We start from the raw sequence: 25,646 nt of genomic DNA on the forward strand, positions 1-25,646 counted from the left end.
TAAAAAAACACTATAGACAATAAACTATTTATATATACACCTCCTATTGTTCCGACTTCCGAGAGATAAAATTGAGGAAGAGAGGGAGCGACGAAATAATTAAAAAAAAAATCTGGATTTAGTGAAAAGAGAGAGGAGAGAGAACGTGGGAACAGAAATAATGAGATATGAGTGAAGGTTTTTGATCCCGAAAATTTTACACTAAATTGGAATTGAATGGATTATTTTCACGAGAAAATCTGGCCCAAAATTTTGCTGCCGAACGCCAAACGGGATCAAAAAATCATTTGGTCCCAACCCATCAAATTTCCAATTAATAAGGACTTCGCTGCAAAAAAAAAAAAATTAAAAGTTTTTCCTTTAGGGGCACTAATCAAATTAAAAAAAATTGACTCCATCACTGATCAAATTAAAAGGTGCTGTGTAAAATTTATCTGATACTCGTATTATATACATATTTCTTTTTTCAATAGTACACAATTTATATTCATATTATCCGTGAAATTAGTAGTTTTAGATTTTCTTTTCTAAACATTTACTGTTTTTATATATTACTATACGAGTAAGGCTTGCGTGATATGGATAGTATAAGGACATCCGTGCTACGGTATGTTTATAAACTTCAAACTTCGATTTAAGTAGCTTAATAAATTGGTTATATAATAATCTTGTAGAATACTAATTTTCACTATTTTTTATGATTTATGATTTATGTAAGATAACAGAAAATAGCCTAAAATATTAACAATTTTCTTTTATTTTTAGACTATCTTTCATAAATCATAAAAAATAGTAAAAATTAATATTCTACAAACTTATTATATAACCAATTTATTGAGCTACTTAAATCGAAGTTCAAAGTTTATACGATATGTTTTTGAAACCGTAGCACGAATGTCCTTATGCTATATATAGCATCTTAGCCTTACTCTTACTGTATATAGAAAAATATATTTTTTCCGAATTATATCCAAAAAAGGGGAAGACTGGAAGAGAGATTCAGTTCGGACTCACATGAAGAATTACTGGAGGTGTCCAGTCTTTTTTTTAATTTCTAATTTTTTACAGAGTTGTTGGGACTGAAATACTAATCACCTAGTTAATTATGAAACCGGTTACTCCAAAATTGTAAGAGAGAAGGCAAATATATCATGTAGGTAAAAACTTTTGACAGTAAATTAACCATTTACAAATCAAGTCCAAAGAAGAATCACCAATTACACCAGCCAAGATTCAACTTATTACACATGGGATGAATGCTTCATGATGGGGTAGCAATGGCAGCACCACCCGACCCGTTAATACCTTCAAATGCTTGCACACAAACACTGGCAAAACCTGTTAAGCCCTGAAACACATTTGGCAAACCTGTTTGCAAGTTGTTTACAGTCATTGCTCTGCTCACCTGGATCGAATTCAGATACTTCACTTTCTCTTCTTCGACCCGTTTCTTGAGAGACTCAAGCTTTGCCTCCTTGAATAATGGATCCTGACCCTCTATGACTGTACCCGGACCTTCTTTGTCACTTTGCCCGAGGGAGGCAAGCTTTTTCTCTAGCTTGGCCTCATACAGGTCAGATCTCTTCTTGAGTCGTCTTTCTTCGGCTTGTTGTAATACTACTGAATGTATTACAGATAAAAAGTTCTTGATGGAGTCTGCTGCTGCCTGATTAGATAAAAGATAAGAAGTATGAATTAGGAAAAATACAAAACCCAAAACCAAAGAAACATATATATTTTTTAACATATTCTGTGCTTTCAACATGTTTTGTTTATTTCAAAATTTTAGTTAGCACTTGATTTCTTTTGGTACCATTTTGGGCAAATTCAGTAATATTGAACCGGTATCACCAATTATTACTGTTACAATGAGTGGGTTTTTGAGTGTGCTTGTGTGATAGTCAGTGGGAAGGTGAGAAAAATGGTGTTTGGTCACCAAAACTGCTGTGAATCACTGGGAACAGGTACAGCACAACTATTCATTAATTCTTGGAATCAGTACCTTCTCTGGTAGCTGATCAAACACACGATTCAGATCCTCGCAGAGAGCACGGAACCCAATGCCAGGACTCATGAACCCAACCGGGTCTGGCAAACCATCATTGAGTTGTACCCACTTGTAGAGTGTTTCAATGTATGCTCTCTGAGAAGAAACAAGGTTGGAGAAGGAGACATGCCAGTTGGCAACCTCCGTTTCAAGCTGACGTGCAGCCTCGCGATGCGGGTCAGTTGTCGGGTCACTTCCTGGACGGTTTTCAAGGAGAAGTGCTTTTTGGGCCACATGGGTCTGGACCTGGTGGCACTCGTACATCTCTCTCCACATGTGCGCAAGACTTGGGTATGAAAAAGAAACAATGAGTTGAGGCCAAGTTGGCTATGTAATATGATCTATCAAAAAATGAGGCCACATTGGGCTAGATTAAGGATAAATTGCACAATTCAAATTAGTTAAGGCTAACTTGGATTTAGTCCGTATCTGTTGCAAAATTAGGGTTACAATTTGGGCCTAATTGGGGCCTAATTGGACAATTGCAAATAAGTGAAACTGGCACAATGTATTCTTCACGATGATAAAATTTACAGAGAAATATCTTCAATAAACTCAATTATACCCAGCAGAGAGCTCGATCAACTGAGGAAACAATTCTTCATCTCTTAGCACCACAATTGACATAGAGGTCGCGTTCACCGCCTCTTGCAAAGAAACTTTACGGATCTGTAGTTCGTCGATTTTCTCTCTCATTTTTTCAGCTTGGACCAAATCATGATTTCCTACCTCAAGCTTCTGCAGATCTGAGAAAAACTTTTGGTACGAAAATTTGGTCTGCTCTTCATCCTACAACACATTGCACATTTGATTGGTCAAGGGGCACTTTGGGTACTTGAGAAATAATTAACTATAGGCTAATTTTTTTCCTAACATTCCAATGTTGTTGAGAGAGAGATTTATGATTTGTTCGCATTGGGTAAATGGAGGTTAATTTGGGCTAGGATGGGTATGGTAGTTGATCAATTAAGGTCTTTTTGCACAATTAATTCTTTATTGAGCTAAAGTTTCAGATAAAAGGAAAATGATATGCTTCGATAACTGTGAAATGTTATGGTTTACCATGACTAGTTTGTATAGTCTTTGCTCCTCTTCAAGGATCTTGTATAAAGTATTTCCATGGCTGTAACTATTAGAGTTTGAATTCCGGAAAGATTTGTCGATGCCATTAGCTGGTGCAAATTTGAAAGAACGGTTAAAAGATAGCGTACTAAACACTTTTGCAGACTTCAATTTTTTCCCTGCAAGATCAAAATTTGTCTTTGTTAAAAACAATAATGTGCATATAACCTTAAAATTATAAAGCATGCAGCTGATATGACATACATTGTGTAAAAACTATCATTTATTTTCATAATCCATCAGGAGGTGAGAATACAGATGAATAACATTTGTGATACCAATACACGAGATAATTCAATTGCCTTTAAATTTAACAGGTTTATATTGTTTGCAATTTGTTTGGTTACATTACTAATCAAGATTACTGCAAGTACTAGAAAGCAGCTAAACAGCACCGTTTCAGTAGATACTTCTATATACCAGCATAAACTGCAGACCTTTATCCAACACTCCATGCAAAGCGAAGTGTTAAATAATGTTGCATGTCATGGCAAGATAAAATTTTCTTCTCCTATGAATTTAAGCTGGATATTTTTTTCTCTTAAATAAACATACCTTTCTTCCCATCAATTTCCCGATGCTGAAGTCGGCCACTATCCATCTCCAAAAAAGACACCACATCATGGCCACTTGCTGCAGCCTTTAGAAAATGCTCATCAATCTCCCTCACAATCTCTATCAAACTCTTTTTATTCCTCCACAACACCATTGGTTCCACGTCAGACTCCTTTGTCTGCCAGCTGGCCTGGGAAATGTTATCCTCCCTCGATTCTGTCCCTAAAACCTTCCCCTTTATCTCGCTTGCAAATTTATCCAACTTTTCATCCTCTTCAAAATCTATGTTTGTCTCATCCCAATATTCATCATCCAAATCCTTTGTACTACAATTAATCAAAGTACTACTTTGCAACAAAACAGAAGAGGAATTTAGGGTTACGGGAGGGTCAAATGGGTCGCATAGTTTCCAATCCACTCCAGGAGGTGGTGGCGGCGGCCGGGGCGTGACGCAACTCTCTGTCTCACTATCAATCTCACTGTAATTATCTCGGGTGCAATTCTCCGGCAGCTGTCGATTGTATTTGAGTGCAATTGGGCTAAATTGTGGGGGAGGCGGCGGCGAAGGGGGTAAAGAGGGTGGCGAGCGTGGTGCCAGGAGGTGTGAAGGTGGGGTTTTTGTGGGGTCCACAGGTGATTCCACCTCAGCAAATTGTCGAAGAGCCGAACCTGTGTCCCGCAAGGATCTCAGGTATGCAAAATGGGCAGCTGCCAGGTGGGCCCTGCATGTCAGAAGCTGCTTGATTAGCTTCTTTCTCTGCTTGCACCTCCTCACTGCCTCTTCGTCTTCTACTTTAGAGGCAACACACCCCATGCTACCTGTGAGAAGCAAAATAGATATGTTATTTTTTTCAGAAAAAAGTAAAAGGAATAGTCAAAATTCCACAATAGATCATAGATGCATGCAACTTCACGAGTCAAAGGGAGAGAATCTGGAAATTCATTAAAATAACACTTTGAAAAAAGCCTTCCTTTCTCTCGCCATGGACTAAAAATTTTGCATCGAACAAAAGCAATTGAGAATAAATTCCAGCATTTATTCCTGATTGGGTTTTCTCTTTTTGAGAACAATGTGGTATACCTCGAATTGGGTTTTCCTTTTCTGATACCAAAATTACCAACAAATATACCACTTACAGTTAAGAAAGAAGAAAAGGAAAGGTAGAGAGAAAATAGACACATACAGACAATTCGTTAGCTTAAAAGCAAAGCGGAAAGAAGAATCGAAAGGGGAAAGGGTTAGAGCCTTTTCAAATAGTAGAAGCAAGGTCTGAAAAGAGGACAGGAGAGAATGAGAGCAGAAATAGTGCAAAAATTACATTTCTATTTCTCTCCTTTTCATGTGTAAAGAGTATACAAAATTACAAATGGATTGAAGGACAGGAAGAAGAAGGTGAGGTGAGGAGAAAAAGAAGCCTGACAGTGATGCTGCTGTTACTGCTCTCTTCTTTCGATAGAGACTAGAGAGAGAGGCCTCGTAATTGTATTGTTTATTACTAAAGAGAAAGAGCGAACGACTTTTAAAAAAAAAAAAAAAAATCGAAAAAGAGCAAACGAGCAAGTCCTCTGTTTTTTCTCGCGTACAATAATCATCCAATTTATGCAATATATTTCGACTTCATATCACATGAGATAACAGAAATTCTGAGAAAACATAATTCCCATTACATAATGATATTCATTTAATTTTTGTCAAAAACTATAGTTAAAAAGTAGTTACTTTCTTATGCTCTTTTTAAATAAATAAGAAAAATATATTTTCTGAATATTTAGTGAAGATGCATATCTTTGATCTTTGTCATCAGCAACATAGTACAGTGTTTTAAAATACATATTTTATGCAGCATGCAGAAGGTCACCGCATACCGCATATACGGTTTTTAATGCGGACGTGTATATGCGGATTTTAAAATAAAAACATGCTACACTAACAGCACACTTAACAAATTATGCGGCCTTATATAAATATTTAATAAGGAAGCATGCATATTAAAAAATTTAGTATAGAAGCCCAACGGCTATTCACGTGAAACTCATGTTAAACCTCCTACCTTCTAAAATAAAACCTTATTTCTATTATTTGTTACTAATGGACCATAATAGCACGTGAATTCTAGAGCTATTGAAGCCCGATTGCTTTAAATTATAATAAACTAATGTAAAAGCTGAAATCACGTGAATCTCTTGGAGTCCGTCCGGTTCTGTGCTAGTCTTTAGTTCCAACGCTTAAAATCAAAAGAAAGAATATTTTTCAGAGCCTATAAAAGAAGTCGCACGGACTAGAGAAAATTTCACTTGACTGGACATACGTCCGGATGAGTATATTGGGGCTCCAGATGTTCCTGCATATCGGATCCTTTTCATATTTTGAATTTTTAATTAGTAAATATTAACATTTGAATGGTTGTATGCAAAACTGCATATATGACGGCATATTAATTTTCTATGCGGAAATCAATCGCAAACGTATATGCGGCCGCATAGATTGCATTTTATTGCATTGGAGTAGTGTGATAACACCAAAATATAAAGTTCTCTTTATATTTCAAAGAGAATGACAATTGCTAAAAAAATAGAAAACATAAATAAAAAATAAATTTCATTTTGATTTATTTATGTTATTTCATTTCTCTGCAATTGGGAAACTAATTGGCTAAATAAAGGATATTGGAAACCTACAAAAGGGAGTTCATTTGGAAAGTTGTGAGGCCCATTTAAAGATGGTTTGTTTATCTCTTATGGTCTAATTCTGTTGCTAAGAACTGACATGCGGTCCCACTTCCAAACAAAGCCCCAAATTTCAGTGAATGTATAACAAATATTTCCACAGAGAAATGTAACAGAGAATACTGAGTTGGTAGAAAGGAGAATGGAAGACAGGTAAGAAAAGAAAGAGCAGCCGAGGATGTGGAACCCATTTTAATTATTTATGGATTAGTTCATACTTAAAATAAAATTTACTGAGAAAACGGAGAATCTTGTAAGATTGATTTCTGCTTTTTTTTTTGTTGTTGTTTTTTTTTTCAGATCAGAAATAGAGCAATTTTCATTGAAAAGCAATTAAGGAAACATGTCATTTGTTGGGGAAAAAAAATGTGATGATACTTTTTGGTTTTTAATTTATCAAGGTCTAATAGTTGATGAAATTTTCACAAACGGAATTTGTACATAATTTAGACTTGTGTATTCATCAATGAATGGAGTCCGAAGCAAAAAAAATTTTGAAATAAAGACAATGGTGAAGACTTCAAATTCTATACTTTTATTATTATAATAAAAAAATATCCGGAGTTCTAACTTATGACATCTCACATAAAAATCATCTGACCATGTTTTTTTTGTACTAAATCAAATTCTAGTTCTTCAGTCGGAAATAAAATTATTTCAATGTTAAAATCATTTTTAGAGAATATTTAATCCGGCCAAAATAATATACACACAATGTATTAAGAAATGGGAATCTGATAGTCGGTCAGAGTCGTTTGATCAGCATTAAAATTTACACAAAAGACTTTAATATTAATGCGTACAGATTTTGATACGGATCCAATAATTTCAACCGGATATCCATCGGGCCATCATTTATTTCATCCATTTATTAAGAGTACTTCACTACTTTGGTGAAAAAAAAACGAAGTTCTTTCTAACTTTTATTTAAATGAGGGTTCAAATGCCTTCATTTTTTTGTGTCTTCGTCATGTTTCTATTTTTTAAAAATTAAATAATTCAAAGTTTAAAACTTAAACGTTAAAATAAAACCGTTAGATGTGATTTATGTGAAAAAATTATCACATTTTGATTGTGTTTTTATGTGAATCAATAAGTTAAAAAATCAACGTTTAGAAATTATCCACATTAGTATATATTTTTACAAACTTAAAATGACAACCAAAATAAATTTTTTACACGTGCACAGATAAAATGATTTAGTTCATATCCAACAGTTTTATTTTAAATTTAAAATTTAAAATTTTGAATTAGTAAAGTTTTTAAAAATAAAGGAGCTTTTGAACCCTCTTATTTTTAAATACTAGATGGCAGAAGTAGGAAATAACAACCTTTCATAAGGATTTTGGGAAAAGAGAACAAAAAATGTTTTTGGTCCCTGATCAGTGTACAGAGGACTTGAAATGAGAAAACTAATGGAAGCATAGAATAATGGCACAAGACACGAATAATTAATTTCGAGATGGTGCGTGTTGCCTGTACATAATTTGGTGTCAGACTGTCAGTCTTTGCTTGCTTTCTTTTTATTATTTCAGATACGACAAACCCATACCTTCTAATAAATTCTTTAAGCCTGCTTAATGCCCATAAGGTCTTGAAAAAAAAAACGAAAAAACAAAAAGCACTGCAACATTCAATTAAATTAAAAATTAGTTAATCGCAAACTGTATCAATAATTTTGATTGCGGATTAAATGTGGCCGCAGTGACCATAAATATGACAGCGAACAGTTACTGTACACCTCTCGCTGCAAACGATCAAGATATAATCATTTTTCCTTTTTCTTTGAAAAAAGAACCATAGTGGTCCCGATTTTTTTTAAAATATCCCAAAATAAAAACAAATTATTTAAAATAACCAGATTGGTGAAAATTTTTTAAAAAAACCCAAACCGTCAATAGTTTTGGCGGTCCAGAATTTTTATTTCGAACCGCCAAATTTCCTGGCGGTCCGAGATTTTTTTTTTCCGAACAGCCAATATTTCTGGCGGTCCGAGAATTTTTTTTTTTTTTTTTGTAAATTTTTTTAGGCACCGCCAGGAAATTTGGCGGTTTGGGCATTTTTAAATTTTTTTTCAGATTGTTGGTTATTTTTAATAATTTGTTTTTATTTTAGGGTATTTTTTAAAAAATCGGATAGTGGTCCATCGACGCTTGAAAGTTAAATTATTTTACAGGTTAGAACTTTTTAAATTATTTTTAAAAGACCTTGAATTATAATACTAAATTTTAAATATGCGACTATTTAAAAAAAAACTAATATTTTGATAAACAATAATATGTGCGGTCATTTTTTTTAATACCCAAAAAAAAAGAAATTTACAAAACTGCCTACTGTATCGATTTTTTTTTAAATCTACTCAGACCGCCTGGCCTATGGGCAGTCCAGATCTCTAGTGAATCGCCTGGGGCTGGGGTGGTCCACTAGGGACCTGACCGCCCACTGCCCGGGTGGTCCTCTATTTTTTTTTTTTTTTTAGAGAGACACCTTAATATTTATGAGTGAGATGTTGTAACTTTTTATAACTTTGATTTGATTTGTCAGCTGGATATCACAAGTTTAAAGATAACACTAATTAAGGACTTGACCTTGATTCAAAAAATTTCAAGTTCTGATAGCTTGTTGATATTTTAAAAATTTTGATTAAATGATATCTTGGAGCTTTGATCTTTTTCTCTTTATTTCTGGTATTAAAACAGTAGTTTAGAGTTACTAAAATATGTTCAAATCTCAAATTAGATCTTTGCCCATGCAAAAAGCAACCTAAACTGGCCTCTAGTATGGTACCAAGTCCAAACTCAGCAGCCAAGCACTAAGCAAAGGCCACTGGTATAGTGCAATGCACTAAAAATATCAAATTTGACCTCTACCGGTAAATCAGCAAGTATTGACTGATACAAGAACCAAACTGTAAAAGTGATTATACCATCATGTAGAGCATTAAAAAATACACAGAATTGATACAAATTTCAATTTATTTGGATTTTTCTATAGTTAGTTATGAATTTCCAAAGTTCAGCTTTCGAAAAAACTTTAAACATCCATAACTTTGGCTAGGAAAGTCGGATTTGAGCGTATGACAACTTTTCGGAAAGGGGGGGGGGGCGAGATGATCCGATTTTGCCTAGGTAGTACATTGGGTATCGTTACATCGAAAGCATCAGAATTTCAAAAAAACGTCGTTTAGTGCCTCAAAAACTCAGTTTAAGTTTTCGTTCGACGGTAGACGTACAATGATCGGTGTTTTGTTTAGTCATAACTCATAAGCCTAAGATATTATTCAAGAATTATTCATATAATTATTTTAAAATGAATTTATTATTTATTGTGTTCGTTTGCCTATCTCCAAGCAAATGGTATATATTGACAATAATCAAATAATTTAATTATTCTCTCTCTCGCTCTCCAATTATTCTCTAAAAAAAAAAAAGTTGACATCATTGATACACCCTAAACAAGAAAACATGAAAATATTAAGGTCTCTCTCTAAAAAAAAAAAAATAGAGGGCCGCGTGGGCAGTGGGCGATCAGGTCTCTAGTGGACCGCCCCAGCCCCAGGCGGTCTGCGTAGATTTAAAAAAAAAAACGATACAGTGGGCAGTTTTGTAATTTTTTTTTTGGGTATTACAAAAATGGCTGTAATATGTATATTTTTTAAATTGTATAATTACTTGAAAGAAATTACTCAGATATAGTTAATACAAAGTAGTACACAGTGTTATTTTTCTCAAATCCATGCAGTCAAACTGTATGCCTGAATATCATTATACAGTTTATAAATACAAATAATTTCATATTATAAACATAGGCCTAATTAATTTAATTTGGTGCAAATTTTGATAGGCTATGTAACGTGTAGCCTCTCTTTTGCATCACGCGTGTGGTTAAGAGCTCAATTACTGTTTTTAGAATCTGTACCTGCTTTCATAAAAATATTGACAGCAAGTGTACCAATTAGGATTTAAATTAATAATCAAAGATATTTATTTAGAAAAAAAATATATTTATTCAAATCTGTTCTTACAATTTGATTATATGGCTGATAATGATATCAATAATGATTCATCGATCCGCTCTCATCATTTTTATCGTTGCATATGTAGAGTGTAATACCAAAATTCATTTATATGTTTTTATTTATCATAATTACATTCTATTCGATTTGATCTCTTACATGCTCGATATCTATTTTACTCGATCGATTTCATTCGCTTCCAACACTACGACCACAATCGGTCTAAGTTGACTAGCAGAGGCGAAAGTAGATGGAGAAAACGAAGTATCAAACACTCCATAAAAAAAAAATCAAATCAAATCAAATCAGTTTTAAACTTTTACAAAAAAAAAAGTATATATATATAGAGTAAGGCTACGGTGAGTTGTGAAGTAAAACACATTTTTACTTCACGCAATATCTTCATTTTCAAAGTTCAAATAGCCGATCCAAACCGTTAGATGTTTAATCTATATTAAAATATGCTTGGAAACTAAATTTTATATTTTTTGGAATTTTTTTTACTGTTTATTAAGCCACTTTGAAAATCCGGGTGAACAATAAAAAACACTAAAAATTTCTAGACTGCTGGATTGATGATTTTCAAAGTGGCTTAATAAATAGTAAAAAAAAAATTCAAAAAATGTAAAATTTGGTCTCCAAGCACATTTCAATATGGAGATCATGTTGAGCGATTCGAATCGACATTTTGAACTTTAAAATCACAAAATATGAGCGTGAAGTAAAATAGTCGCTTTACTTCGCAACTCACCATAGCCCAACTCTATATATATATAATATTAATCTTCTCATAGAATAAAATTACGTAATACTTATTTATCCACCTTTTTCTATCTTAATTTGGTGGTTTCATCTCTGTCGGCTAGTCACCTCTGGTTGTGCAGTTGCTCAACAAAATTTGTCAACATAAAATAGGAGCTATTTGGGAAGTTACTGACTGAAATGGCAAACACAAAATTAGAAAGTGTGGGGCTTAAGAGTGGTTAATATTAGTTGTGAGTTGTGAGCCTACTTGTCTAGGAGGAATATTTTGGTGGTAACTGGTAACCATAGTAGCAGTAGAACTGTAGAAGAGTATAAAGTTAAGTTGGTTCAAGTCTTTCAAGGGGTCCATGAGGGGAGAGGGGGGCGTCCGACGTTTATCGGACCACTTTTGTGTTCGATGAGTTCTCTTCACCGTCAGATCTGCTTTAAGATTCACGCTTGCAATTTCGCGTCTGCTTTAAAATCCGTACACACGAATCCTAAAGCAGATCTGACAGTGAGAGAACTCATCGAACACAAAAGTGGTCCGATGGCCATCGGACAGCCCCCTCTTCCGTCCATGAGAGGAGTTGAATATACAAGCTAAATTGCAATAGAAGAGTTGGGTTTTCTTTAAAAAATATCATAGTAAACAAAAACTAAATAAATATTCTCTCAAAAAAATTATCATAGTTTTTTTTTTTTTTGGGTACTAATTCACTATTGTTTTGACAAAGACGGAGCTGAAATCGTTAGTAGAATGACTGATGATACATAATTTTATAATTATATTTAATCTCCAGTGTATTTTTATATTTTTCTGAAACTTCTAAAAGAAATTACAGCTACGGGCCATGGGGGCAAGTGCCACACATGGTAAAATTGTACTTTTATAATTAACTCTTTATTTATAATTATAGTTTCTAATTAATGATCTCAATTTTAAAAAAATTCTCTTTAGACTTTGTGTAAAATTGAGTAACATTTCTCCAATTTCTACTAGTGGGTTGTAATTTGTAAATATACCGTTAATAAACTCTTTATTTTAAAATATTTTTTTGTGCCCCAAAAAATAAAAAATGGATGAAACTGGTACATCTCAGAGAAATACATCACAATCGAACGGTCTGAATTGGATCTGAACTGCATCACAATCGAATGAACGGTCTGAATTGAATAACAGAGAAAGAGAGAGAGAAGTTCAAATGAAGAAAGGCTGTCACCTTGGCCTGGCAGCTTTAATTTTGAATGGAGAAAAAGAGGAAGCGTTTCGAATGGAGAAAATAAAGAGAGGGAACATCGTAACGTACAAACAGACAACAGGTAATATGAGGTGGAGACACGCGGCGAATAAACAGACGTTCTCTTCTATTTTTGGCGTCTTTTCTCTCTCTTTCTCTCTCTCCTTCTCTCCTGTCCTGTCCTGTCCTGTCCTCTCCCCCAAGCTCTGTCTGACATTTATCGGGGGTCTCTTTGGAGGAGCAACCATGGCGTCTGTAAGCTCTCTCTCTCTCTCTCTCTCTCTCTCTCTCTCTAATTTGGTATATAGGAAATTCATTTCGTATGATTACGGTATTAATTATTGTGATATCTTAAAGGCCAACTTTTTTGTTGCGGAGGTGTAACTTGGATTTTTATAAGTTCAAATCAAGTTTTTAAGTTTCTGTCTTATTGGTTTCTGTGCGAGTTCGGTTTTGATCATATAAATATTTGTCTCTTTATTAAATTTTTTGTAATGCAATGAAAAAAGATATCGAATTTCCTTCTCTGTTACCCGACACATTGGTTAAACATAGTTGTATAACTTCTCGTATGATATGATTGATGCAACATATATAGTAGTTCTTCAGTTAGTTCTAAATTTTAAGGTAACGAGATACAATTGAATCATAGTTATTTGCGTATATGCGTGATTTCTTCCTTCCTAAGGAAATGTTAGTTTCATATATAAATGATTCATTTTAGAGATATTCTGAGAAAGCATACATAGACACTAGCATGCAAGTTGTTTAATTGTATGAAACTTGTTTGGGAATTTTATTTTGATAAATTAGTAAACTATTTCAAGTTTTAATTGTGTTGATTTAATTTTCTTTCTGTAAGCTAATAATCTACTTTAAGAGGCAATTTCTGTATTAAAGAGGATTTCTTATTTGACTTTGTTATAACTTATAACTAAAAACATCAGCACCAACACAGCTGATAAAGTTTCCAAATTTAAGTAGTTTTGATGCATTAAAGATTCAAAATTCAAAACTTAGCCACTAGGTACTGATCTGGTACCATTCCAGCATCCAGTACTATGATACCTTATACTTGGTTGTATCTCAAGAAATTAGTATATTATTTTTACCAGCATTCTTTGGAAGTAACAAATAATACCAATTGTCTGTGATATTTATAATATTTTATTCTATATTTATTTCAATACTTATTGTAGCAAGACAAAGGCCGGCCCCTACCAAAGTTCGGGGAATGGGATGTGAACAACCCTGCTTCAGCCGAGGGCTTTACAGTAATTTTCCAAAAAGCACGCGATGAAAAGAAACCAGCAACTAATACAGTGGGGCCCGCAACACAGACCATCGGTGGTAACAACAATGGTGGTGCTGTAAAACGTGATGACAGCTACGACTATTCTCCTAAGGCTGTATGATCTCTGATTCCCACCCCCCAATTCTATCTTTCTAGTGATTATAATAATTATGATATCATGGTTCATGATGATATAGATGATGATGATGGAATCTGGGGTTTAATTTAAGTATTACAAGCTTAGAACTAATATATAGCTCATACCAAACAGGGAAACCTTGGAACACTTGTATTCTCTTTTTGGATTTAATTTTCCATTTAGTTGGACCTCTATGTGTGAATTACTGCTTTATTATAGCTTCATTGATCACGCCATGCCGAGACAGGTATAAGTGTATACCAGTCTGGCGCCAGTACCAACAATTTCAGCTAATATTTTTTTTTTATATGACACGAAGGATCAGGGATAACATTTTTTGCATGATATATAAGAATAATGTTGTTCTATCTCTCATCATTTCTTTTCTTTTGCTTTTATGGTGCAGAGATGGTTTTGTTGCGTTTAAAAGAGCAATGCTGATCAAACCATAATTTGGTCGCAATAGGTTTTGATGCAAACAGGAGGAAAAGAAGAAAAGGGGCGAGCTCGCAGGAATTATTTGTTGAAACTTTTTTTCACTTTTAAATATGAAACTTTGTATGGCGTGCCTAAGAGAAAAAGGAAAAACGAAATCTTGTAAATTAGGTCTTCGAATTGTTACTGTTATGTAAAAATAACTCGAGAGTAAATTATCATAGCTTCTATCATATAATCATTGCTAACAAAATTAAATAGGATTACTTTCTGTGCCTCGTGTTATTTTATCATCTTCAAATTTTATAGGGTTATGTGACACCAGCCTTGATCATAAAACCAGACAAAGCAAAACCCATCATACTAGATTTTCTTTCTTCATTTCATTCGCTATAATTTGCCAAAAAAAAAATTCAGTCATGTAAATCGATGATTCTTCTCAAATTGTATAATCAACAAAACTTAACTCTTCTCTATACATTTCTGTGAGTAACAATATTACAAACATATGAAGTAGAAAATTGTAGGTTGAAAGGTTCCTATTTACCGATACAAAATTTATCTCCTACAGCAGACAAGTAACCTTTAAGAAATGAAAATAAGTTTAAGAAAAGAAACAAGAAAACAGCTTTACATACAGTATGCTGTACAATATACTGCACCTAGATTGCTCGATTAAATATTGTTATTAGATTTGTAGCCTTACGTTTACCTATTTTTCAATAAAAACATCTCAGAACTTACACGTATTAAATAAACGTCAGAGAATGTCACACGACCAAAAACAACTAAACTAAAACCATCCTAACAGACATGCCATCATAATCAATCCATTACAAAGTAAATATTCCAAAAATAGACTATATCAAACAGCACTAGATTAGTTGCGGTGGTCTCATGAGGGTGAGTCTCTATCAGATCCACGTCGCCTTCTCTTGCCCTCCCTTTGCCGTCTAGGTCCCACTTCCTCTTCGCTCTCACTCCCTTCATCTCTTGACTCATTCCTCCCTACATGCTGATACTCTGTCTCATGATCTGTGCCGGCATCTGGTTCACGCCTCTCTGGTCCACTCTCCTGCCGGTCTCCTGCTGGTTTCCGTTGATCTCTCTTCCCTGCTCGGATAGCCCCACTAGGTGGGGGGAGGGCCTGAGGAGGCATACCCATTGGCCGGTTTGGTCGACCAAGTGGGCCCCCCATGGGCATCCCACCAGGAGGGCCCATGAATGGGCCCCCTCGGCCACCTGGCCCCATCATCATCCCCCCCATTCCACCCATGGGGAACATAGGCGGCCCCGGTTGGCCTGGCCGCATGCCAGGAAAAAAATTGGGTCCAGGCCTGGGGCCACCAAAAGGTGGGAACCTTGGCATGCCAAACATGTCGGGCATACCAAACCCGTTGGTAGGACCAAACCCGAACCCATCAGAAGGGCCCATCATGGCTGGTGGAAAGCCGCGGAGGCCCATGGCAGCTGGGCCCCGTGGCGGCATGTGGGGCTGCCACGGCAGCATGTTGGCACCTGCACGGCCACGGCCCAGGGACGCTAACTGATCATCATCCTCGTCGGACTCTTCCTCTTCATCCTCTTCGTCATTATCATCAAATAAGACGATATCTTGATTATTATTATTATCTGCAGAGGATTTAGCCTCGCCATTAGTGGGCCCACCTTTCGATTTCTCTTCTTCTCGCTTCAATTCAGCCTCCGCAAGCATCGCCTGAAACACCGTGCAATGCCTTTAGATAATGACAACAATGGCAATAATATAGTACTAGTGCTAATAATGATATATAACAATATTAATAAAGATTAAAAGTGAGGTGCATCGACTGAAACGCCATTCAATGCCTTTATAATGACAACAATGCCAATAATACAGTAATAGTACTAATAATGATGATATAACAATATTAATAAAGATTAAAAGTGAAGTGTGCTTGAAGCAAACCCAAAGCTAAGAAAACAAAATTTGCACAAGAAAGGCAGTTGGGTATATTTGCAAATTGCACTCAACAGTTCTCAGTTTGAAACTAACCTAACCCAGTGACGGCTTTCTACATATTTGCAAATGTTAGTGTACTGGAAAATATTCCTTTTTATAAGTTTCAATAAATCTGCCATGCCTCTAGATAGGTCAATTGTTTGCTAAACCCAAGTTGAACTGCAAGTAGGCTAAGGACATTGGGTACTGAAATTTCAAGTCCTTTGAAATTGTTAACAAAGCACCTTGTTTAAGTTATGCCAAAAAAAGAAATGAAAACTCAGCACTATTTTACTTAACTAAGTTTCTCACTATTTGCATACAGTCTAACAAAAGAAACATTCAGTTCAGTTCCAAGTTGATAATTGTTGGGTGCTCTTTACCAATGTTGTAAACATGCCAAAAAAAAATGTCACACAGTACGATGCAAAAAACCCTTGTAAAACTATTGCCAACGCCAAATAATAATCAAAAGAAATTGACAAGTACCATGAGCTCACTGTCAGCCTCCATATATAGAAGGGAAGCGAGCTGTTCACCAATAGAAGGTTCCAACTCTTGGCAGTCCCTGCTTATCTGCAAGAATGTTAAAAAGGAGAAAAAGGAACAGGTTGGCTTAGGAAAAGGTATCGATCTTGCAAAAAAATCACCATTGTTTTACAATGTTTAAACAAAAACGATACTTTCAAACCAGATCAAAGCATAAATGTCAGATTGAAAGCAAGAATGCCTTTTTTCTACAAAGAGCTGTTGCAACCCTTCAGGCGTGGGATCCCAAATTCAATTGACAAGAAACGATGGGCACAAGAACATAAAGACATGTGCAGAAGGGAGTGTTCAGAAACAGTCGGTCAAGAAAAACAGCCCCCAACCCCCCCCCCCCAAAAAAAAAAACAAATAAAAGGGGTTCAGGCAAAGAAAAGTTGTGTGAACAATTCTTGAGAATTTCACTGAGGTAAATATGTATGTATTCCATGGGTTTGTGGGCATATCAGCTCCCTAGTTTGGGTAAACAGGGCTAACGGGGAGGAAGGAAAAGGGGAGAAAGAGGTATATTCACCTTGCTCCCAAGTTTAAATATCAAGAGGTGAATGGAGGAAAATGAGGATAATTCATCTATCCATTTTTTCAATATTAGTTCCCTCCCAATTTGGAGGGTACCAAACTTAACCTCCTCATGTTCTTCCCTTCCCTTTTCTTTCAAACTTGGGAGCAGACCCTAAGGTCAAGCTTCTGAATTTTTTATCAATACAGATTCACTGACCCTAAGGTCAAGTTTCAGTTGCCAACCTTGCCAACTGAAACCATAATTAATCAAAAATAAAAATGTACTATTAAACACGTGTTCTCAATCATTTCGACAGACTGTATATCAACTTTGGAGCAACTTGAACACTGTTTGGTCATTCATCAAGCTATTTTAAAAATTTAGTGATTCAAAATTATCAGATCTTGAGCAATTAATTTTAGCTACATGATGAAAAACACATCCATTTTAGTTTTTCAACCTCGAAAAATTACGATGATGTGATGGTCATCAAATAAGGTGTCAGTATACCCCACCTGATCTATATATTGATTGGGCCTTAGACACAAATCTGAGAATTGGTTCTAATTTGCACACTATCGAAATATTGAGTGTCAGTTGCAAAGGAACAACAAACTATGATGATGTCATGGTCGTCAAATAAGGTGTCAGTACACCCCACCCGATTAATATTGATTGGGCCTTAGATACAAATCAGAAAATTGGTTCTAATTTGCACGCTATCGAGATATTGAGGGTCAGTTGCAAAGGCACAACAAAGTATGGATGCAAAGTGTTCACTCTGTCTCTATAAAGGTTTAAAAAATAAAATATGCAACATGAGGATATATTATCATTGCACAGGTACATGTTAGATTTTCAGTTAAAAATGTGACATACCTTCACAGGTAAATTATCATTGTATGGATTCCTCAGGTGGTGCGTTTTGTTGAAAGACAATTCACATAACTACAGAAAAACATAGTTAATGAAATCAAAATGTTATGAGAAGAAATGTTAATGCTTTAAGGTGCTCTAAGATGGAATGAAATCTGCTCCTTTTCTTGAGAAAAGGAGGACCCTCCTATTCTCCAATCCGAACCGTTTAAAATCGATCAAACGGTTTCAATTACATCTGATTTATTTGTGCTTTGAGATTTGTGCCATGTTAAAAAGAAATTCAAGCCGTTTGATCGATGTTGAACGGTTCGGATTGGAGAATAGGTGGGTCCTCCTTTTCTCAAGAAAAGGAGCAGATTGGCTTCCCTCTAAGATAATATACTAACAAACATAATTTTGCAAAAGGCTGAGTTCGAACTTTCTTCATTACCATAATTTTGAGAAAATAAAATTTAAGTGGTGAGATAAAAAAGAAACTAAGTTTTACTCTTTAGTACCCAACACACCATCAATTTCCCATTAGCAACTAGCCTGTTAGAGTTACAAGTCCACCTTTATCAACAGGACACCATTTAAGTACAAAAGCAAATCGCATGAGACAAAAAAATTGAACAATATAGAAGGTACTCACCGTAAATAGAATTATACCAAAATTAAAATATAAGTCTAATTACAAATTACCTTAAGCCATTTCACAGAGAAGTTACGACCATAATGAGCAGTACCATGTGCATACTTCCAATTTCCTCCTCCAACATATCCTCCTATCCGTGATGTCATTTTGCCGCAACCCTATTAATCGTAAAACACAAAATTATATCAATTGTTTCAGCAATACTAACTTCGCTACTAATACCCAAAGATAGCACCAGCTTGCTTCTTATCCCATTTTACAAGGCTGGCATTTATGACATATACCCATGAATAATCTCAGTCAAGGCAAATTGATAATATTGTGTATGCTCAATAGTAGGGACGTCACAAAACAAGATAGAATATCAATACAATTAAAAATTTAATCCTCACAAAGGAGCGATTGTTCGGTAAGATGTAAGGATTAAGAAAGTTTAAGCAATACAATTAAAAAAATATCTCACTATGAGAAAGAATGTAAAAGACCAATAAATTTGCATGTTTAACAATAATGAATCATCGTAAAAAAATAAAAAGATATTTCAGCAAAAAAAGATTCTAAGGCCCTAATTCATACAATAATTAATAATTAGAACAATTCATCCTAACTAAGTTAAATGTTGACACTACTACCAGTACCAGAATAAGATATATAAATCTGTTCCAAATTTAAATATTGCTTGGAGCGAACTTAACAGTAAAGAGCATTATAACAAAATTATAACATCTTATCTCATCTCATATTGATTCCAAAAGCATTTACAACAAAGCATGCTAATGCAGCTGGGGTACCATACCAATAATCCAATTACACCCTCAAGTGAAAATAAGATAAAACCAAACATTCAAAGTGGATGTTGATGTAGAGGTCATCTCAAGGAGAAGCTGTCTGTGGCGTCAGATTTGCGATTTGGTTGCCAGAGAATCGGAAAACAAAGCTGGAAAGAGGAGGCATTTTTTTTCTCCCATACCTAGGGACATGTATGTAAAAAGAAGCTAAGGAGCTGACCCTTATAAGGGTATTATCGCCCTTGAAAAGAAGCTAAGGAGCTCTAAAGGAGGCAGATCAACTAAGGAGGGGCAGACTTGGCTTAAGAATTTAAGGTAAGGAGAAGCTTTAATCCAGTCTAAGGAATCTATGTTCGGCTGGATTAAGAAAGATTAAGGCTAAAGGAAGTAACACCAAACCGCTACTCAATTACTGAATTAATTTACAGGATGATGGACTAGCCCCAATATTCACTATTTATCCCTGGAATGAAAAGTAAGAAAATAGCCACTACAAAGAATACACAAAAAGTGGGAAGGTTAAACATTATTTTCCAGGTCTTTATGACAGTGTGAATATCTCCATTTTAGATCAAGAAATGAAAAGAATTACGAAAGAAATAAGAACAGGTGATTTAAAAGGGTCACCGGTCCACTTTCTATGCAAGGTTACTGGTATACACCTATAGGCAGTAAAATGCTCTTTTAGGTCCAATAACTAGCGAAACATAACATTCAAATCACAAAACCCACAAAAGAAAATGAGCAAAAAAAAACGAATTTACACATCAAGCTCCTATGTAGAAAAAAAAAAAATCTCACTGTCCATTCTTTATTTGTAGAAGATACCCATGCTTTTTGATAAATTTGAGAAACAACCATTTTGACTATTAAGGAATGATCTACTGGAGTGTTTTATTGACATTATTATGTCTTTTTCTTGGACAAATTTGGTCCTATCACATTGGTCTATGTATAATCCTTTTTGTTTATCACAGCTCTCTTCTCATTAATAAAATGATTGGGTGAGGATCTAGAAACCATGCGAACTATGAAAGAGAAGATGTAAAAAGGAAAAAAGTTCACTTTAGAGGAAAAGAACTATTATAGTCAGTCCAACATGAGCTCACAAAGTAAAAACAAGTCAAATTATTAACAAAGGGGAAGTATCACTTCTAATATTCTCTTAATAGATGATTATTGGTTCTCTTATGTTTGTGATGAATCATGGATGGCCTTTGCAATTAAAAGCAGTGAAGACTCACTCACCTGAAAATGTCGTGTACGGTTGATAGAAAAAATCAAGATGACATTATCTGTGGATTCAAAAGCCTCATTTAGCTTCGCCTCATTGCTCCGTTGAGTGGCCCACACTCCTTGTTGAACAGATATTTCTAGGTTTTCTCGATTACAACTCTTTACTATGAAATACCTGGTTTTAAATTTCAACAAAAAATAATAAGATTAATATTTTGAATCCCCAAGGTTATTTTGGAAAAAAGTCTATCAAGCTAGTACAATTAAGCTACAAATATAAATTGCTTAATTAAAAATGCCACCATGTATGCTGAAATTCTGATCACACATATTGGTATCAGAACTGACCAGTACAGGACTAGTTCAACAAAATTAAACTGGTACCAGGATCAAACCACAACCAACCAGTCATGTTGGCATCACCAGGTACATACCAGTGCTATACTGGTACAAGACCCACATGTACAAACTTGAAATTATGGATGATGGTAGAAATGCCCCAATCCCACATGTACCAACATAGACAGGGAATGATACCAACTTGTGCTCAGTATAAGATTCATTCATTAAAAATACTATCAGATGATTTTAGTTGTCAGAACAGAAGTTACAAATGCACTGTGCCTGTCAGTTGGTACAAACCAAACACCAATGAACAGAATGATAATACAATACGTTTTATAATATGGGTAAGATAAATTGCAAACTAGAACATATTTTTTAAAATTTGAACCCCGCATTAGAAATAAATATCATACTGCTATCAGTACAGACCACAGTTGACATACTGGTACATTCTGCTAAAGTTTTTGAGCATTTTTCAGAAACTTTGAACTAATATTGCTTAAATGCAGACACACTAACAAAGGGGAAAAATAATTAAGCTGTTAACCATACCTTAATGAAAAAAATATTTAAAGCCAACCCAAAATTACTTAAAACTCAAAACTAACAAATTCACAAGTATTTCCCATTTCACATTTTTAATTAACAACGAGGTTCACTTGCACCCAATACAACGAGGCTAGTTTTAATTTTCCATGACAGAGATCGATAAAGGTATCGGAACATACAATTGGTCCCACCAATTCAGCCAAAAAAAGTTCAAAAAATTATAGCATTGTTCCTGCATATCTTACAAAAAAAAAAAAAGTATAAAAAAAGAAAAACAAGGTAAAAGAAGGATAAAATGCTATAATAGACTTAACTAAAGAATTTATTTAATAATTAATCCGGACTGAGATATATAAACTCCACAACAGCTAAATAAATTAAAAAAAAAAAAAGAATAGTCAAGTGTTCAACTTCAATACAATAAAAGTACTATATGTTTCCTTATTTTTTTTTCCACTGTACAGAACCCAACAAGTTCTAAAAACTCCGCACACACCTAGAGGGACCTTGAGGAAGTGGTGATGCAGTTCTGACTGATGGGCCCGGGACTCCATTCTGAGCACCCTGCTGCAGCGGTGTCTGCTGATTTGTCTGATTCGCTGTTTGCTGTTGCTGGCCCACAGGCATAGCATTTTGGGAGCCCTGTGTTGGTTGCTGCTTATCTCCATTCGGGAAATTTGTGTTATTGTTGTTATGGTGGTTATTGGTACTGCCAGTGTTATTGTTGAAATTAGAGTTTTTGTTTGGAAAGAAGCGGGATTGTGGACCATAGTTGTAAGAGAACATTTGTTGAATCTTTTGAAACACTTCTTCAACAGGTGGTGGAGGGCCTGGTAGCTTTGCATGCCGGTAACGACAGTCAGGGCCATTTGGACAGAATCCCATTTTATACCTGAAATAAAAAGAAAACATTTCAATCAAACAAAAGTTTCAAAATTTGTGCTTTTGTATGTCAATGATTGCAAGGAATTAATAAAAAGGTGATTGGTAAAGAGTTCTTTTCTTCAAAAAATGATGCTAGAACGAGAACTCTTTAAAAGAAACAGATGTCTACCCTTCAATGTTGTCAAGTTACAAACAGAAAAAAAAGGCATAAAACGAGTAATTTCAGATAAAAACAAGAAATTCCATTCACGAGAAAAATTATATCCCATTAACGGGAAGTGCAAGTATAGGGTTTGGTCCAACACTCTTCAGAACTTGATCCATCCAAAAATCTTGAAATTTCCAAAGATATTCAAACAATTCGTCATGATCAGATCATACAGTTCAAAGAAAAAAAAAACATACATGTTGCATTCCTTAAAATCTTCTTCGGAATGCTTGTAGACGCAATCCTGCTCGCGGCATTCGCCATAGAGTCTAAAAAACCGACAGACGGGCATGCGCGCCTTGTCGTACTGATGTAGAAAGCCGCATAGATCCCCTTTCATGCACAGCCCTCTAAGCCAGTGTCGACACACGGTTTGTCTAAAACTACCCCTCCGACCTCCTCCTCCCGGAGCAGCGATTGTAGTAGGATCTGCGCCGGAGGAAGGCGCTAGAGCGGCTGTAGAGGGGGCTAACGAGAGGTTCGCGGTGGAGGGGGCGGCAGAAGGAAGGGCGGAGGCGTCGAGATTTCCTTCGAAATCAAAACAGAGGCCTCCGTCTTCGTCCATGGCGTCGACTAGGGTTTTGATTAGAGGCAAAGAAAAGGTATCTATGAACTATGATCTATGATCTATCTATTGATATTGAATCATGGCTAAGGCTAACGTGCTGTGGGTTACACAGAGGATTACATTAATATGGTTTAATATTTAAGTTTTTAAAATTTATATGCTTTGATATTTGAGTTTTTAAAATTTAAATAGTCAATTTGAAATATTTATTTTTTTCGTATTTGAAAATTAAATTTTATATTAAAAAAAAAATTATTTTTTTAGATAGGTAGAAAATTAAATATTTAAATGGTATAAAATTCTTTAGATCAACTGATTTATTACTTATCTAAATAGTAAAAAAAATTTCAAAAAATATAAAATTTAGTCTTCAAACACATATTAATATGGATAACAAAATAAACGGTTCGAATCGACCGTTTAAATTTTGAAAACTCGAATATTGAGCCGTAGCACTGTAGTCCTCTATGCAACCTATATCACCTTAGCCTTACCCTTGAATCATTTATCAATTTACTAAAAAAAAAAAAAAAATCATTTATCAATATAATAACCTTCCGAATATTTTATTAATAAAATTGTATATTGCACTAATCTTGACGTGAATCGGACAGATATGACTGACCATCGGACAGATTTTGATTCAATGCCCATCGGAGGCCCCGTCTCCCTTCTGATCTTACGAAAAAGATGAGAAAGCGTTATAAAAGAAACAAAAAACCGAACGCCGTAATTTAGGACGTCCGGATGGATATAGACCTGATCACCTGACATGTCAATATATTTTTTTTTTATTGAAAGTCTTTAGGCATGCATCGATTATAGTAGGAAAAAAAAAATCTTAAATTACATGCTACCCAACAAATGAATTATTCAGATTTGGTTCGACGAGATCAAAAATTCGTGATTCGAGAATAATTTAGATATAATTCGGAAATAATTCGGAATTATCCAGATCAGAGATCTCAATCCTGCAAGAGAGAAGAAAAAAAAAAAACCAAAAAAATATATATTATAGGAAAAATTCGTGAATAATTCGGAAAATTCGGAAAAAATTCATAAAATTAGTGTATTATTCGGGTTTAATTCGATCAAAGTTTAGTCAACCAGATAATTTGGTATTCGGTTCGGCATCACCAAAAATATAAATTATTCGGATATAATACGCGAATCTTGTCACTGCGATGATACCAGCTGCCAACAATAGGCTAAAAGATGAGAACAATAATTAGAAAAACTAAAACAGCAAATAAAATAAAATAAAAAACTAGAGTGCCCGGTACGGTACCAGTATCAGTCCTTAATTCCTCAGAGATAAAATAGCAGTGCCTAAGGTTGTGCTCAACAAAGAGGGGTGAAATGTCATTAATGAAAGGGGAAGTGAGGAAGACGAGGGTTTGGTTCACCTCTACACAGTAATCTTACACTCTGATTTGGAGGTGAATGCTTTCGTCAAAAATCAACACAGCGATAACCTTGACCCTCCTCCATACAGTGGTCGTTCACCTTTGTTCCCTCTCCGTTTTTTCTCTTCTGGACCAGATGAAATCGTCAATCAGATCCGATCTGAGGTGAGGCTCCCCTCCGCGTACCTCCAACTAAAGCAGAGCCTAAGGGCTTCCACTAAAATAAAAACAGAGATAAAACAGCAGCTACAATTAACTTTGTTTTTATTTTTATGCGTAGCTAAACTATACAGATTAATACTTTAAACTGAGTTAAACTGAGTAGAACTAAGGTATTCCTACATTTATCAAGTATATTTGTGAACTCAACTCTAAAATCTATTGAATTGATTTCAAATAATGAATATGAACCGTTAAAACTTGTTTATTTTACAAGTAATGTGTCTACATATAAAAATTTATATTTTCAAATTAATTTTATATAAAGTCAAGTGGTAAAAAAAACATTCATTAAAGTATTTATAAATCTTCTAATTTTGACCGCTTAACTTTAATTGGAAATTTAAAATTTTTACTTGTAGACGCATTACTTGTAAGGTAGATGAATTTTAACGATTTGAATTCATCATTTAAAATCAGTCCGATAGATTTTATAATTGAATTCACAAATTTCAATATTGTTGTTCCCCGACTTTATTCAGAAAAAAAAAAAAAAAAAAAAAAAACCATTGAGGATTGGTACATGGCACAGCTTGCGTTTACGGTTTACCTGCATGTACAGTGTAAAATAATAGAGTAAT

At 34.8% G+C, this 25,646-nt stretch overlaps 3 protein-coding genes across 5 annotated transcripts; 1 reads left to right on the plus strand and 2 right to left on the minus strand.

Moving 5' to 3' along the window:
- Positions 1–1,151: 1,151 nt before the first annotated feature.
- On the minus strand, positions 1,152–5,204 carry LOC144561569 (benzoyl-CoA reductase subunit C, putative (DUF630 and DUF632)). 2 transcript variants are annotated; one of them, XM_078310552.1, is made up of 6 exons: positions 4,909–5,204; positions 3,725–4,543; positions 3,110–3,288; positions 2,613–2,836; positions 2,003–2,333; positions 1,152–1,666 (listed from the first exon to the last, which is right to left on the minus strand). In XM_078310552.1, the coding sequence occupies exons 2-6, from the start codon at positions 4,536–4,538 to the stop codon at positions 1,262–1,264; spliced, it is 1,953 nt and encodes a 650-aa protein (XP_078166678.1). In that variant the 5' UTR covers positions 4,539–4,543; positions 4,909–5,204; the 3' UTR covers positions 1,152–1,261. The 2 variants fall into 2 exon arrangements, with proteins under 2 accessions (XP_078166678.1, XP_078166679.1); XM_078310553.1 differs by lacking the exon at positions 4,909–5,204 and adding an exon at positions 4,862–4,878.
- A 7,276-nt stretch (positions 5,205–12,480) lies between these two features.
- On the plus strand, positions 12,481–14,577 carry LOC144561489 (uncharacterized). Its single transcript, XM_078310455.1, has 3 exons — positions 12,481–12,706; positions 13,651–13,860; positions 14,291–14,577. The coding sequence occupies exons 1-3, from the start codon at positions 12,485–12,487 to the stop codon at positions 14,309–14,311; spliced, it is 453 nt and encodes a 150-aa protein (XP_078166581.1). The 5' UTR covers positions 12,481–12,484; the 3' UTR covers positions 14,312–14,577.
- Positions 14,578–14,909: 332 nt separating this feature from the next.
- On the minus strand, positions 14,910–23,511 carry CPSF30 (cleavage and polyadenylation specificity factor 30). 2 transcript variants are annotated; one of them, XM_078310452.1, is made up of 7 exons: positions 23,070–23,511; positions 22,276–22,671; positions 20,898–21,060; positions 18,909–19,019; positions 18,228–18,296; positions 16,790–16,876; positions 14,910–16,036 (listed from the first exon to the last, which is right to left on the minus strand). In XM_078310452.1, exons 1-7 carry the CDS (start codon positions 23,435–23,437, stop codon positions 15,215–15,217), a joined length of 2,016 nt encoding a protein of 671 aa, XP_078166578.1. In that variant the 5' UTR covers positions 23,438–23,511; the 3' UTR covers positions 14,910–15,214. The 2 variants fall into 2 exon arrangements, with proteins under 2 accessions (XP_078166578.1, XP_078166580.1); XM_078310454.1 differs by lacking the exon at positions 18,228–18,296.
- Positions 23,512–25,646: the final 2,135 nt, after the last annotated feature.

This window comes from Carex rostrata, chromosome 11, assembly GCF_964058835.1.
Source record: "Carex rostrata chromosome 11, lpCarRost1.2, whole genome shotgun sequence".
NCBI lineage: Eukaryota > Viridiplantae > Streptophyta > Magnoliopsida > Poales > Cyperaceae > Carex > Carex rostrata.

What these genes read in the sequence shown, in the direction of transcription:
- LOC144561569 (XM_078310552.1), bottom strand. Translation starts at nt 4,538, where the DNA reads ATGGGGTGTGTTGCCTCTAAAGTAGAAGACGAAGAGGCAGTGAGGAGG. An exon ending in GGAAATTGATGGGAAGAAAG is followed by an intron (nt 3,289 to 3,724) that starts GTATGTTTATTT and finishes TTGATCTTGCAG; the next exon opens with GGAAAAAATTGAAGTCTGCA. An exon ending in GACTATACAAACTAGTCATG is followed by an intron (nt 2,837 to 3,109) that starts GTAAACCATAAC and finishes AATGTGTTGTAG; the next exon opens with GATGAAGAGCAGACCAAATT.
- LOC144561489 (XM_078310455.1), top strand. Translation starts at nt 12,485, where the DNA reads ATGGAGAAAATAAAGAGAGGGAACATCGTAACGTACAAACAGACAACA. An exon ending in GAGGAGCAACCATGGCGTCT is followed by an intron (nt 12,707 to 13,650) that starts GTAAGCTCTCTC and finishes TACTTATTGTAG; the next exon opens with CAAGACAAAGGCCGGCCCCT. An exon ending in ACGACTATTCTCCTAAGGCT is followed by an intron (nt 13,861 to 14,290) that starts GTATGATCTCTG and finishes TTTATGGTGCAG; the next exon opens with AGATGGTTTTGTTGCGTTTA.
- CPSF30 (XM_078310452.1), bottom strand. Translation starts at nt 23,437, where the DNA reads ATGGACGAAGACGGAGGCCTCTGTTTTGATTTCGAAGGAAATCTCGAC. An exon ending in CTTCCTCAAGGTCCCTCTAG is followed by an intron (nt 21,061 to 22,275) that starts GTGTGTGCGGAG and finishes ATTTAAAACCAG; the next exon opens with GTATTTCATAGTAAAGAGTT. An exon ending in TCTCTGTGAAATGGCTTAAG is followed by an intron (nt 18,297 to 18,908) that starts GTAATTTGTAAT and finishes GTTTTTCTGTAG; the next exon opens with TTATGTGAATTGTCTTTCAA.